General features: G+C 49.5%; 3 protein-coding genes across 4 annotated transcripts in view; 2 read left to right on the top strand and 1 right to left on the bottom strand.

The window, feature by feature from the left end:
- Window positions 1-15,362, top strand: part of LOC143860608 (auxin efflux carrier component 5-like) — a 76,335-nt gene that overhangs the window by 51,621 nt on the left and 9,352 nt on the right. The window lies entirely within an intron of this gene.
- Window positions 2,658-3,272, bottom strand: LOC143861658 (uncharacterized). The gene has a single exon (XM_077372543.1). The coding sequence runs from the start codon at window positions 3,270-3,272 to the stop codon at window positions 2,658-2,660; it is 615 nt and encodes a 204-aa protein (XP_077228658.1).
- LOC143861659 (uncharacterized) lies at window positions 7,356-9,512 on the top strand. Its single transcript, XM_077372544.1, has 3 exons — window positions 7,356-7,812; window positions 7,936-8,249; window positions 9,495-9,512. Exons 1-3 carry the CDS (start codon window positions 7,356-7,358, stop codon window positions 9,510-9,512), a joined length of 789 nt encoding a protein of 262 aa, XP_077228659.1.

Here is a 15,362-nt window from a genome sequence, read left to right on the forward strand (position 1 = left end):
AGCATTTCCAAACCAATCACAAACAAAAGAGGGGACAGAGGGTCCCCTTGCCTGATGCCATTTGAGGAGGAGAAATGGCCATGTGGGGATCCATTTATAAGGATGGAGAAGGAAGAGCTGGATATACATTCTGAAATCCAGTTGCACCACACTTGATTGAAACCTTGCTTGGCCATGAAAGCGAGAATGGAAGTACGAATAATGTAGTCAAAAGCTTTAGCTAAGTCCACCTTGATACACATAGAAGGAGTTGCATTTTGAAGGTGAAATTGTGAAGGAGGTCTTCGTAGAGAAGGATATTGTCATGGATTTGCCTACCTCTGATAAAGGCAGATTGGGAGGGGCTAATCAGTTTTCCAGTCACGGTTTTTAGCCTATTTGCTAAGATTTTGGTGATAACTTTAAAGGTGAAGTTGCACAGGGAAATTGGGCGCATTTTATCAGGTGAGGAGGAATTAGGGCCTTTAGGAATAAGGGCTAAGAAGTGGCATTGACCTCCGAGAGCAACCTCGATTTTTTGAAGAAGTTTTGAATTGCAGCACTGAAATCTTCTTAATTAAATACCAGAAATGCTGAAAAAAAGATCCATTAAACACATCAGGGCCAGGCGCTTTGTTGCTTGGGGCTTTTAGCACCACATCTTCAATTTCCTCATTGGATACAGAATGGCTGAGCCAGTTAGCTTCTTGATCTGAGATCTTCCTAATGGGGTCAGGGCACTGGCGAGTTTGGCTCCTCTGATTGTTAAGGATGCTGCTAAAGTACGATTGGAGAATGTCAGCAATTTCTTCAGGATTGGTAGTCATGTTACCATTTGTTTTCTCCAAAGCCATGATATTGTTGGCATTGTTCCGAGCACGAACAGCAGAATGGAAAATTTTAGAATTAGAATCTCCAAGCTGGAGCCAATCTAATCTAGATTTTTGATGGACCATAGATTCCTCCAGTCTAGAAGCTTTGAAGAGGTCATCTCGAAGAGATATTTCCTCATCAATAAGGCCTTGATTACTGGGATTAGCAACCAAGCGAGATTGAGAATCCTCCAAGGCTTTCCTGATGAGGGGGACCCTTTCATCAATTCTCCCAAAGATGTCTCTGTTCCACTCTCTGACCTGTCTCTTGACTTCCTTCAATTTTCGAGTAATTCTGTACATAGGATTCCCAGGATTTCAATGTTCCAAGCTCGTTCAACAATGGGGAAGAGTGACATATCCTCCAGCCACATGTTCATGAACTTGAAAGGCTTCGGATTAATGCTTTTGTAATCAGTTAAGCTGACAGTGATAGGGCTGTGATCGGAGATGCCCGGAGCTTTGTAAATGCCATAAGAATGAGGGTGATCTTGGAGCCACATATCATTAACCAGAACTCTATCAAGCCTTTCATAAATGAAATTACCAGTGGAAGACTTCTTGGACCAAGACAAAGGGTTTCCGGAGGTTTTAAGGTCAGTGAGAGCTGAACTGAAGATGGCAGCATTAAATTCATCCATATCTCTCTGAGAGGGGGAGGATCCTCCTTTTCTCTCATTTGGATACCTATTGGCATTGAAATCACCTAAGACAATCCAAGGAGTTTGGATTCTTGTAGCTAATTGAGACAAATCAGCCCAGAGACTCTGCCTATCAACCCCTTTGTTATGACCATATATGGGAGTAAGATGGAGAACCTGGTTAGATTGCAGAATTTTAACCTCAGCATGGACCAATTGGGAGGATTCCTGCATGACAGTACGCTTCACGATCTTTGGATCCCAAAGGATCCAAATCCGACCTTTGACAACACTGCTATAATTTCCGAATTATTCCCACTCAGGCTTGATAGCCTTAGCATAAAATTGGAAATCATGAATTCTAGCTTTAGTTTCCAGCAAACAGCAAATGCTAATTCTAGATTGATTAATCATATTCCCAACTTCTTTTATTTTTGTCCTGGAACATATTCCACGGACATTCCAAACTGCAATGAGATTCATAATGCAGGGGTTGGGGACACAGATTGGGCTCCCAATGAGTCAGATTTAGAGAAAATCTCTACCTCATAAAGCCCATCTGTATGCAGATGATTTTCTTCCTTCAAGCCTAAGGCTCCCTCTAAAAGCCCATCTGAATGCAGGGTCTTTTCTTTCTTATTGTCTGAGTTTCTACCTAGGCATGGGGGCAGTTCTGAAATAGGGACATTTCCTTCGGGGGATCTAATTTTATCTTCTTCAAGGGGCTTTTTCCTAGGTTGAGGGCTTTTGTCTTTCATAGGAGGAAGAAAGGTAGCATCATGCTTGTCAGCTGACATAGCATCAGAGCAATCATAGGAATCAAGCACACTAAAGGGGTTATCTAAAGAGATTTTGCCATCAGATTTTGGGCTACTGCTAGCCTTCGGGGACTTAACTTTGAGAGATTGAGTTGGTTCAAGAAGTTCAACCATTTCATTGCTCTCTGCAATGTCTTGGTCAGGAATTACCTCCTTATTTTCTTTTGGCTTCCACCCACGATTTGGCCGCACAACAGGTTTTTGACTTTTCACCGCATGTGGGCATCTCTCCGACGAATGGCTGAAATCCAAGCAAGATTGCAAGCGGAAAGTCATATTCTACTGGCTGAGCATAGGTACATGTGGGAGTATCCACATAGATCGTATCAGGTAGCACCTTATCAGCGCTAACTTCTACAGAAGCGAGCATAGCTGAGTCTCGTGGATTCGGCGGTTTGCGAGTCCATGTACAATGGATTCCCTATGATACTTCCTAACTTGCTCAGGCCATTAGTAGACCCAAATTTCAGGTGTAATCCTGGGAGCTTTACCCAGACAAGGATAGAGGATAGTTTTATCCTCTCAAGCTCAGAGCCAGGAGCCCATCTTTGGAGAATCAGAATTCTACCACTGTAAGTGAGAGAAGGGGATTCTAGAACAGAGGTACAGTCCTCCTCGTTAGAAAATTGGAAGAGGAAGAAACCGGAATGAAAGGCATACAGTTGGAAATCCCCCTTTATCTTCCATTTTCGAGAGAGGAATTCTCTGAGAGCAACGTAATATGGTTTTCTTCCTAAAAAGTATCCCACTAGACAGTGCCTCCATTTGTCTGTTGTTTCTTCAAATTCCTCGTCTAAAAACTTTGCCCCTGATTCACCATTATCTTTCACAATGGGCTCTTTGAACTTAAGCTTAGTGGAAGCTATATCAGAGTTTTTTTTTAAGAGATTTTTCCATACTTTGGTGGGATCTGTTCTAAGCATGGTAGGAGATATGGGTGAAGACTCCTTATTCACTGCCATTGCTGTGGGACAGCTTGGGGAATGATGGGGTGTGAAAACACCAGCCTCTTACAGGCTGCCACCTGTCCCAGAGTAGGTGAGATCCAGCCTCTCACAGGCTGCCACCTGTCCCAGAGTAGGTGAGATCCAGCCTCTCACAGACCACCACCTGTCCTGGACACCTGTCCAGGACACCTCAACAGATCTTCCCTATAAATAGGGGACTAAAGCTCAGACTAATGGGTAATGCTAAAAACCCTCTTCTCCCTAAAAACTCTGACATTTCCCTTCACTCTTGCTCATACTAACTTGAGTGTCGAAGGACCTGTCCGGAGTAAAATCCGGTCTGGTCTTCTGACCTCGTTTGCCTTGTGCAGGACTAAGCACTCACCACAGGACTCATACTCAACCTCCCTCGTCACTCGCTCTCAGTTCTTACGCCACTGCTGTACCTGTTACCGATTTTAGGTCTAACAGATTGGCGCCATCCGTGGGACTAAGAACTAAAAGCTGTTCTTACATATCTCACTTACAAAAATGGCAGGGCGCAAGAGTGCGCGGTTAGCTTCTGCGCAGACCGACCAAGCCGCGCTACCTCGCAGGACCCGGAGCGGTCGAATCGCCTCGATGGTAGTGGCAGCATCTGCCGACCAAAGCCTTCCTCGCTCGGAGCATCACAATCCCGTGCCCACCTCGGAGCAAGTCCAAGCCCTCTTCCAGCAGATGACGGCCCTTGTTGGTCAGTACCAACAACTACTTCAAGCACCCCCTTCACCTCCTCCAGAGGCCCCGCGATCTGCCCAAGGAGTCCACAGGGGAGAGTCATCACGTCATGGGGAGGGCAGAACTCATCACTCCGCTAGACAAGTTCATCGCCCCATAGTGAGGCACGCCCAGACAGAACCTCATCACCGCGAAAGATCGCGGTCTCGCTCCACGCAGAGGCGCCGGCCTCACGAAGATCGTTTGCCACCGGCAAAATCTCGGCCTCGTCGTAGGAGTCCGGAAAGTCAGTCCGGTTCTGCGGCAAGCCCATTTGTGGGAAGAATCAGGTCCCCAGACCGCAGAACGGATCCGCTGCTACAGAGAATGGAGGAGATGAACCACCGAATAGAGGAATTGGCGAAGGATCAGAGCCGGCCCGCCTCCAGAGCGTTCTCAAGCAGAACGCCGTTCACTAGTGATGTCCTGAGTGCTCCAGCACCCAGAGGATTTAAAATGCCTGCCGTCCCTCAGTACGACGGCACTACCGATCCCGTGGATCATTTGGAGACATTTAGAACAATGATGCTCCTCCACGGCGCCTCCGACGGCTTCATCTGCAGAGCCTTCCCAACGACGCTCACTGGCGCGGCAAGAGACTGGTACTCCAGGATCAAACCAAACTCCATCAACAATTTCGATGATTTTGGAGAGGATCTGGTCCGCCATTTCATGAGTAGCCGTAGGCCGAAGAAAACGACTGCATCCCTGATGGCCTTGCGACATGATGATAATGAACCCCTGAAGGTGTTCGTCCGCCGCTTCAACAGGGAGGCACTACAGGTGCCCAATTTAGATCCCTCAGCGGCTATGAACGCACTCCTCACCGGTGCAAGATCTGATGATTTTCATCGAGCGGTGGCTCGGCAAAATCCGCACTCACTGGCGGATCTCATGGCCGGGGCAGAAGAGTACATAACAGTGGAAGAAACACTGGCAGTTCTTAATTCAAACCGGAGGATAACCTCTGAAGAGAAGAATCTGCCTAAACAGCGTAGGGAGGATAAACCTCCCAGGAAAGAGAAGTCTCCACCTCCTCAGAGAAGAGAAGAGAACTTCACACCTCTCAATACCTCTAGAAAGCACATACTGGCGGCAATCAGTGAGGAGGAGTTTGTGAAGTGGCCGCCTAGAATGATCTCCAAGGGAAACAGAAGAGATCCTTCAAAGTACTGTCGGTTTCACAAGGACCACGGCCATGACACAGAGGATTGCTGGCAGCTCAAGGGAGAAATTGAGCAGCTGATCAGCCGGGGTTATTTGAAAAAATACATCCAGAATGACGGCCGCACCCAAGAGCGCAAAGGAAAGAGTCCCCAGGGCCGTAGCCCTCGAAGATCACAGCAGCCCCCTCCTCAGGATAAGACGTCTCAGGTCACCGACACGCAGCCTGAGGCACCCCGATCTCAACCAAGGGGGGTTATCAATACAATCATGGGCGGACCAGCCGCTGGGGGCACCTCCTCTGCTGCTCGAAAAGCATATGCACGGCAAGTTAACGCCGTTCACACAACCAGCAAAAAGTCAAGAACGGAGAATGAGATCTCCTTCTCGGACGCAGATCTGGACAGCCTTATTTTGCCCCACGACGATGCATTGGTGTTAACCATGCTCGTTGCTAACTGGGAGGTAAAGAAAATTCTTGTGGACAACGGGAGCTCAGCGGATATTCTATACTACCATGCCTTCGAGAAAATGATGATAGGCGACGACCGTCTAAGGCCGGCGAACTCAGATTTGTTCGGCTTCTCCGGAGAGGTCGTAAAAGTGGTAGGACAGATCGAGCTCCCTGTTCTTGTCGGAGATTCACCATGTCAAGCGTTCGCCATGGTTAACTTCCTGGTAGTGAAGGCCACCTCGGTCTATAATGCTATCTTGGGACGGCCTGGCCAGAATCTGATCCGAGCAGTCGCCTCAGCCTACCACCAAAAAATGAAATTCATAACCCCTAATGGCGTGGGGGAAGTTCGCGGAGATCAGCCTCAATCAAGGGAGTGCTATGCAATGGTACTGAAAGGAAAAAACGCAGTGGAATCACTGCCAATCGAACTGCTTGATGTAAGGGACGAACTCAGGGGTACTCAACCCGCTGAGGACCTGCTCTCCATCCCACTGTGCCCGGAGGACGGTGAGAAAGTCGCTCTGATCGGTTCCTCCCTTAGTAGTAGCATTCAACATCAACTCACCGAGTTTCTCCAGGGCAATGCAGATGTCTTTGCATGGGTTCCTGCCGATATGCCCGGCATCGATCCAGAGATCAGCACTCATAGGCTTGGTGTCGATTCAACCTGCAGACCGGTGAAGCAGAAAAGGAGACACTTTGCTTTTGAAAGGCGACAGGCAATAAAAGAAGAAGTGGAGAGGCTTCTGAAGGCTGACTTCATTCGCGAGATTCGATATCCGGACTGGCTAGCAAACGTAGTCCTAGTCAAGAAGACTAATGGAAAGTGGAGAACCTGCGTCGATTTTACTGATCTGAATAAGGCTTGTCCCAAGGACAGTTATCCGCTCCCGAAGATCGATCAGCTCATCGACGCCACAGCGGGTCATGAACTGTTGAGCTTCATGGACGCCTTCTCCGGATATAACCAGATCAGGATGTACGAATCGGATATACCAAAGACCTCATTCGTCACAGATCAAGGGACTTATTGCTACCGAGTCATGCCCTTCGGCCTCAAAAACGCCGGAGCTACTTACCAAAGGCTGGTGAACAGACTTTTTCAGAACCAGATCGGCCGAAATATGGAAGTGTATGTGAATGATATGCTGGTCAAAAGTCGAAGCGCACAGGACCACGTGTCTGATCTCAGAGAAACATTTCAGGTCCTCAAGAAGCACAACATGAAACTCAACCCCACCAAGTGCACTTTTGGTGTCAGCTCGGGGAAGTTCTTGGGATTCAAGGTGAGTCAGCGAGGGATAGAAGCAAATCCCGAGAAGATCAGAGCTGTGATAGAGCTTACCGCCCCAAGAACCATCAGAGAAGTTCAGCGGCTCACGGGAATGATAGCGGCATTGGGCCGCTTCATCTCCAAATCGGCGGAGAGATGCCTGCCCTTTTTCAGCGCGGTTAAGGGGCTCAAGACTGCGCCCTGGACGGAAGAATGCCAGATTGCCTTCGACGAGCTGAAAAGGTATCTGTCCTCCCCGCCATTATTGACAAAGCCGGAGCCAGGTGAGGAGTTATTTCTGTATCTCTCCGTTAGCTCCACGGCACTGGCAGCTGTCCTCGTCCGCGAAGAGCACCGCCAGCAAAAACCAATCTACTATGTCAGCAAGGTTCTTCACGACGCAGAAATAAGGTACCAGCGGGTCGAGAAATTGGCTTACGCGCTGGTAATGGCTGCCAGAAAACTAAGGCCATACTTCCAAGCTCACACTGTAAAGGTCTTGACTGACCAGCCACTTCGACAGGTCCTCCATCGACCAGATATCTCCGGGCGACTTGTAAAATGGGCCGTAGAGCTAAGTGAGTTCGATATTCAATACGCGCCCAGACCAGCTATCAAAGCCCAAGTGCTAGCAGATTTCGTAGCCGAGTGTACCATCCCCCAACAGGTCGTCGACCCCGAAGCGGCACAGCTCCCAGTTACAGAAAAGGCAGCCCCTGAAGAATGTATAGCAGGAGAACCTCAGGAGATCATGCGACAGCCAACCAAACCGGACACCATGACCAACGCACCAGTCTGGGAGGTATACGTCGATGGATCTTCAAATAAAAGTGGCTGTGGAGCCGACCTCGTCCTTACCGGGCCCGATGAGTTCACTGCGGACTACGCCCTGAGATTCGGATTCCGTGCGTCCAACAATGAGGCAGAATATGAAGCCCTCCTTGCCGGAATGAACCTAGCAATTCAGACCGGCGCACGGACATTAAAAGCATACTGCGACTCGCAGCTGGTAGCAAACCAAATCCAAGGGGTCTATGAAGCTCGAGATGAGCGTATGGTTAAGTATCTCGCCAAGGTTCATCAACTCTCCGGCCGGTTTGCCAGTTTCGAGGTCATCAGAGTACCACGAACAGAAAATACCAAAGCAGATGTACTGTCGAAGCTGGCTGCCTCTGGGTACACCACTCTTGGAAGAATACGTATGGAATTCCTACAAAGATCTAGCATCGAAAGAGAAGCCGCAGAAATAATGCAGGTGGAGAACGAGCCGTGCTGGATGGACGAGATCATTCACTACTTACGGGACGAAAAGCTTCCCGAAGATAAGAAGGAAGCCCGTAAGGTGATACAGAGAGCTGCCCGATTCTCCCTCAGCAGTGACATTTTGTATAAAAGGTCCTACACTCTCCCGTACCTAAAGTGTCTGGGACCAAGCGACGCCGCGTACGCATTGCAAGAGACTCATGAAGGAATCTGTGGAGAACATCTGGGGGGCAAAGCCCTGGCAATAAAGGTACTCCTCAGAGGATTGTATTGGCCCACCATACGACAAGACGCGCTGAATCTGGTTAAAAAGTGCGAGAGGTGCCAGAAATTTTCCCCCACCATCCACCAGCCTGCTGTGGCGATGACCCCAATTATCAGTCCACTTCCTTTTGCAGTATGGGGGATGGACATCTTGGGCCCTTTTCCGCCGGCTTCTGGAAAGCGCATATTCGTGGTAGTGGCGATCGACTACTTCACCAAGTGGGTGGAGGCAGAACCTCTAGCCCAGATCACTGAGCAGAATATACAGAATTTCTTCTGGAAGGCAGTGGTCTGCAGATTTGGGATTCCCCGTGCCTTAATCACAGATAACGGCAAACAGTTCGACTGCCGGAACTTTCGGAAGTTCTGCTCTGACCTAAAGATTGAACAGAGATTCACTTCGGTTGCTCACCCCCAGACCAATGGGCAAACGGAAGTAACTAATAGGATCTTGCTTCAAGGGATAAAGAAGAGGCTGGATGAAAAAGCTGGCCGATGGGCAGATGAGCTCTACCATGTTCTGTGGGCTTACCGCACCACTCCTCGCACGACGACTGGTGAATCACCATTCAACCTCTCTTTTGGAACCGATGCCGTGATACCTGTTGATATAGGCACCCCATCTCCCAGAGTCATCAGTTTCCATGAACAACTGAACAGCGACGGACTCCGCGCCAATCTCGACTTACTAGAAGAAATCCGGGAGGAATCTCGAATCCGGGTCGCCGCTTATAAGCAGAAGGTGTCGAATTATCACGACTCCAAAATTCGCCCCAGAGAATTCAGGACAAGGGATCTGGTCCTGAGAAAGGCAGCCGTCTCCCAGCCGACGAAAGTAGGGAAACTTTCCCCAACTTGGGAGGGACCCTATCGAGTGAAGGAAGTTATCCGGCCAGGAAGCTACAAGCTAGAGACATTGGAGGAGCACCTATTACCCCACGCATGGAACTCCAAAAACCTCAGGAAATATTATCAGTAGTCGAATTATCCGGCGTGAAAAGGTGATCTTGTAAATTTGTATATTTGTTGTTATGAATAAATAATCTTCTTGCAAATTCAGTGTCACTTTTATATCTGAAAACCCAGTTCTTAAACTCGGGTACGCACTGGAAACCCAGTTCACAAAACTTGGGTACTCACTGGAAACCCAGTTCACAAAACTTGGGTACTCACTGGAAACCCAGTTCTTAAACTTGGGTACTCACTGGAAACCCAGTTCACAAAACTTGGGTACTCACTGGAAACCCAGTTCACAAAACTTGGGTACTCACTGGAAACCCAGTTCTTAAACTTGGGTACTCACTGGAAACCCAGTTCACAAAACTTGGGTACTCACTAGAAACCCAGTTCACAAAACTTGGGTACTTGTTAAAAGACCAGTTCGTCACAATTCGACTATCAACAGCCTCATTCACAGGTTATCAAAATTAAAAAGACAAAGTCAAGCAAATCACTCAGTTGAGAAGTATCAGAGACAGACAAATGTGATTTCATTGATCAGAATATGTGGGGCCTCGAGGGCCATTACAAAATTCACTCTAAAAATGCTGGTAAGAGCTGTAGGGTCTCAAGGACCATTACAAAAAGAGGTCAAAACAAAAACAAAAAAAAATTCTAAGCATCTGGAAGAGAGGTGATGTCAGCAGGAGCATCAGCAGGAGTATCTGGCTCCTCATCAGTAATCTTCGGCCTGGCAGGGAGAGTCATGTTCTGCATCAATAAGTTTGGATTGCAGGCCTGGAGCTCCTGGAGGCAGTCGTAGTATCCAAGACTATAAGCCTCGCTCGACAGGCTGAAAAGTTCAGCCTCCTTTGCCTCTGTGGCCTCTTTCACTGCCTTCTCCTGCCTTTCAGTAGCTCTTCCTCTTTGAGCCTCCATGGCTTCAGCAGCCTTGGCCAGTTTCCTCTTCTCTGCGGCCAGATCCTCTTTCAACAACCTCCTCTCCTCCTCTATTCGCCCGATGCTCGTTTGAAGCTCCTGCACCTCAGCGGCCAACTTTCCGTTCACCTCTTCAGATGCAGTAATGGCTTGGGAGAACTTCTTACTCTTCTCCTTGAGGTCATTATAGTAGAGCAAGATCTGAAGAAAGAAACAGGCATCAGTATGGTGAAAGGAAGAAATGGGCAGAAAGTTAGCAAATCGAAGCACCACTTCCTTACCTGGTAAGCTGAGGATAACACAGCCTCCTCTCCTGTAGCTGGCGGCTCGTAAAGGACCTGTTGCTTGTCCTTCCGCAGCAAACACTTGCTCATGAGCTCTGCTGCTACTCGGCTCTCGCCTAGGGCAGTGTCATCCTTCAAAACGGCCCAATTGGGTCGAAAGACATGCTCACTAAGCCCCGTAGGAGGACGAGCCCCAGAACCGGTTCCGGTAGAAGCACCACTGGATTTAGAAGAGCCACCGCCCTGAGCAAAGGGGCCTATTAGCTTCACCGTAGTCTTGGGCCTCTGGGATGGGGGTGGAGTGCCCTGTGACGGGGCCGGACTCCCCAGTACAGTCGCCTTTCTCTTCTGGCGCTCCTGTTGTGCCTGTGCAGCACCCTCCTGTGCCCGTGGCTGGGCTCCTTGTCTTATCTTCTCGACGGTCGATTGTTTCTTCATTTCTGCCAGACAAGCAAGCAGTCAGAAGCAAGCATATAAAAAATAAACAGATTGCATAGACAAGTCTAGCTACATACGTTCTGGAGTCGCGGCACTCACGCCCAGCCCGACCAGAATCGCCTCTTCAGAAAACTCCTTACAACGGATGAGGCCCGATTGCTCGATCTCCTTCCGCATCAAGGCGAATGTTATCCTGTCCTCACCTTCGAGGAGCGGCTTTCGACTCAGTTTTGAGGTATCTGGAGTGTCCCACACTAGAGGGACGGACCAGGGCTCACTGGCCTCCTGATCCACAACATAGAAGAATCTATTCTTCCACGAGTGAATCGACGAAGGAATGCCAGTGATTATCTTCCGTTCAGGGCGCTGGCTAATGTAGATCCAGCCCCCTTCTTTATGCTTCTTCAGGTGTGCACAAGCACGGAACAGTGACAAAGTCACGCTCCTCTCTAACCGACCGTGGACGAGGTATAAAAACCCAACTAATAATCTCCATGAGTTCGGAGCTACCTGGGCCGGGGCTAGTCCGTAGTATCGTAGCACCGCTGAGAAAAAGGGGTGCAACGGAAATCGGAGTCCTGCCCTCAGTGACTCCTCATAAATACAGAGGTCCTGGCTCTCGTTGCAGGCTCTGTCTCCCTCTATAGCTGCCCTCAGTTCAAATCTCGGGGGCACACAGTATTTATCCCTGATATCTCCCAGCATAGACCTGGTGAGGTAGTTCTCCTCGACTAGAGCTCGCAAGTTGTATTTTGGATCGGCATCCATCCGCGCTCTAGCGATCACCTCCACCGCCCGGCCAGGAAGGAATGTTGTGGACGCTTCAGCAACGTCGCTCTCAACACTCCCTCCTGCTCGCGGGAGACTGCCAGTCAAGGGTGGAGTGGCATTCAGATCTAAGAACACTTCATCCCTATCCCCTCCGTCGTCACTATCTACAAGGTCTATCCTATCAGACGCCCTAGCCACTACAGGCTCCTGAGGCATCCTAAACTCCGAACTACTGCTAGTGGAGGACCCCGTACCGGACTCGGAATTGGAAGTACTACCAGACATAGTAAAAGGAAGGGCTGAGAGGAATACCGGTGAGTGGAGCTCGTAAAGATCTTGGAACGCGACTGCGAGCTACGGGCTGCGAACTGCGATCTGCGATCTGCGGACTGCGAGCTGCGAGCTGCGAACTGAGAAGTGGAAACTCCCAGAGCAAGAAGAGGAAAAAGATGAAAAGTAAAAAGTAAAAAGTGAAGGGGGGTAAACCTCCTTATATAGTTTTTAAGAGGCGGTGGGGCAATAAATGCGATGCACGCATCTCGAGGTCATCCGGATTGCGCCACGTGTCCCCTATTTATGACGGACACATTCTCCCACCATCAATACGATCAAGCACGCGCGTAAACATTCACGTCCCAAGAATGGATCTCCGCACTCCGCACTCCGCACTCAGCACTCCGCACTCCGCATTCAGTCCGGAAAAAACCGTACTGGATATAACGCGTTCTCACAAAACGACAAAAATCAGTCCAGTCCGCACCGAACTGGCCGCAAGACGACAAAACTCAGTCCGGAAAAAACCGTACTGGATATAACGCGTTCTCACAAAACGATAAAAATCAGTCCGGTCCGCACCGAACTGGTCGCAAGACGACAAAACTCAGTCTGGAAAAAACCGTACTGGATATAACGCGTTCTCACAAAACGACAAAAATCAGTCCGGTCCGCACCGAACTGGTCGCAAGACGACAAAACTCAGTCCGGAAAAAACCGTACTGGATATAACGCGTTCTCACAAAACAACAAAAATCAGTCCGGTCCGCACCGAACTGGCCGCAAGACGACAAAAAACAGTCCGGTAAAAACCGAACAGGATACGGCGCATTCTGAAAAGCGTCAAGAGCCAGTCCGGTTGAAGCCGTACTCCGAACTGCGGACTGCTATCTCCGTACTGCGACCTCCGGACTGGATACGGCGCATTCTGAAAAGCGTCAAGAGCCAGTCCGGTTGAAGCCGTACTCCGAACTGCGGACTGCGATCTCCGAACTGCGGACTGCGATCTCCGTACTGCGACCTCCGGACTGGATACGGCGCATTCTGAAAAGCGTCAAGAGCCAGTCCGGTTGAAGCCGTACTCCGAACTGCGGACTACGATCTCCGAACTGTGGACTGCGATCTCCGTACTGCGACCTCCGGACTGGATACGGCGCATTCTGAAAAGCGTCAAGAGCCAGTCCGGTTGAAGCCGTACTCCGAACTGCGGACTGCGATCTCCGAACTGCGGACTGTGATCTCCGTACTGCGACCTCCGGACTGGATACGGCGCATTCTGAAAAGCGTCAACAGCCAGTCCGGTTGAAGCCGTACTCCGAACTGCGGACTGCTATCTCCGTACTGCGACCTCCGGACTGGATACGGCGCATTCTGAAAAGCGTCAAGAGCCAGTCCGGTTGAAGCCGTACTCCAAACTGCGGACTGCTATCTCCGTACTGCGACCTCCGGACTGGATACGGCGCATTCTGAAAAGCGTCAAGAGCCAGTCCGGTTGAAGCCGTACTCCGAACTGCGGACTGCGATCTCCGAACTGCGGACTGCGATCTCCGTACTGCGACCTCCGGACTGGATACGGCGCATTCTGAAAAGCGTCAAGAGCCAGTCCGGTTGAAGCCGTACTCCGAACTGCGGACTGCTATCTCCGTACTGCGACCTCCGGACTGGATACGGCGCATTCTGAAAAGCGTCAAGAGCCAGTCCGGTTGAAGCCGTACTCCGAACTGCGGACTGCGATCTCCGAGCTGCGAGCTCCGGACTGCGAACTCCAGGCTCTCCATTTCACCTCCGAACAGCGTCCGCCCATCCAGAAAAACAACCGACTACACTTTCCCAAGTCCCTCCATGACTTGGAAAACTGGGGGGCAACTGATGGGGTGTGAAAACACCAGCCTCTTACAGGCTGCCACCTGTCCCAGAGTAGGTGAGATCCAGCCTCTCACAGGCTGCCACCTGTCCCAGAGTAGGTGAGATCCAGCCTCTCACAGGCTGCCACCTGTCCCAGAGTAGGTGAGATCCAGCCTCTCACAGGCTGCCACCTGTCCCAGAGTAGGTGAGATCCAGCCTCTCACAGACCACCACCTGTCCTGGACACCTGTCCAGGACACCTCAACAGATCTTCCCTATAAATAGGGGACTAAAGCTCAGACTAATGGGTAATGCTAAAAACCCTCTTCTCCCTAAAAACTCTGACATTTCCCTTCACTCTTGCTCATACTGACTTGAGTGTCGAGGGACCTGTCCGGAGTAAAATCCGGTCTGGTCTTCTGACCTCGTTTGCCTTGTGCAGGACTAAGCACTCACCACAGGACTCATACTCAACCTCCCTCGTCACTCGCTCTCAGTTCTTACGCCACTGCTGTACCTGTTACCGATTTTAGGTCTAACAGGGAAAGAAGGGGGAAATCCTGATTCTGATTTGAATTTGACATGACCGGTTGGGAATATGTGCCCGGGGGGAGGGGTATTTTGGGTCCATCAGATGACCCTCTCATTTTTTTCAAATTCTCCCGCCCGAGCCAATCTACGGTTGAGAGGGGGGCCCGCACTTACTGGAGAAACGTAACTATGGGACAGATCTTTTAAGGGAGACAAGCAAGTGGGGTCTCCTTTACCGAGGAAATTGAGGGTAGGCATGCGGGCTGCACATGGTTCGGTCCGTTTCGGTTTAGGGAGTTTTTTTTAACCGAACCAATCACATCGGTTTGTAGAAAATCCAAACCGTAACCAAACTGATCGGGGGTATAACCGAACCAAACCAAACCGATTTTGACCGGTTCGGTTCGGTTCACGGGTTATCCGGTACAAATCCAAATCAAGTAGTTAAATATGTTTATCTATAAAAAAAAAAGGTTTATCTATCCAAATCAACCATCAACAGTGTGCAACGAGACCGGCAAGCTCTCTCTTTCTCTCTCACGAAACAAAAAATGAAGAGACCCCTCCCACTCTAATTCTAATCGAGGGCCTTATAAAGGGGATGATATATTCGCCCCCCCTTTTTATTCTCTTGGACAACACCTCTAAGTATTTAGGACTATTCTTTTTACACTTCTAAGGGGTGGTCTAAGGGGAAGGGGTGAATGTATTCTTTACTTTTGAATTGATATAGGCACACCTCCCTTGTTTAAATCACCCCTCTTCTCTATGCAAATGAAATAACTCACCTTAGATTTGAGAATGACACAAAATCAGTTCGCCTTTTCCTCCATTTCTCGGTTCGGTTTGGTTAATTTTCGGTTTAAAACTCTAAAACCGTGAACCGAACCGATGGGATCGGTTCGGTA

Source organism: Tasmannia lanceolata, unplaced genomic scaffold (assembly GCF_043159265.1).
Source record: "Tasmannia lanceolata isolate RefF3 unplaced genomic scaffold, GAP_Taslan_0.1 ptg000037l, whole genome shotgun sequence".
Classification (NCBI taxonomy): domain Eukaryota; kingdom Viridiplantae; phylum Streptophyta; class Magnoliopsida; order Canellales; family Winteraceae; genus Tasmannia; species Tasmannia lanceolata.

Excerpts from the sequence above, each read along its gene's own strand:
- LOC143861659 (XM_077372544.1), top strand. The coding sequence starts at position 7,356 with ATGGCTGCCAGAAAACTAAGGCCATACTTCCAAGCTCACACTGTAAAG. Across the intron at positions 7,813-7,935 it reads CGCCCTGAGATTCGGATTCC|GGGTCTATGAAGCTCGAGAT; the intron begins GTGCGTCCAACA and ends ACCAAATCCAAG.
- LOC143861658 (XM_077372543.1), bottom strand. The coding sequence starts at position 3,272 with ATGGCAGTGAATAAGGAGTCTTCACCCATATCTCCTACCATGCTTAGA.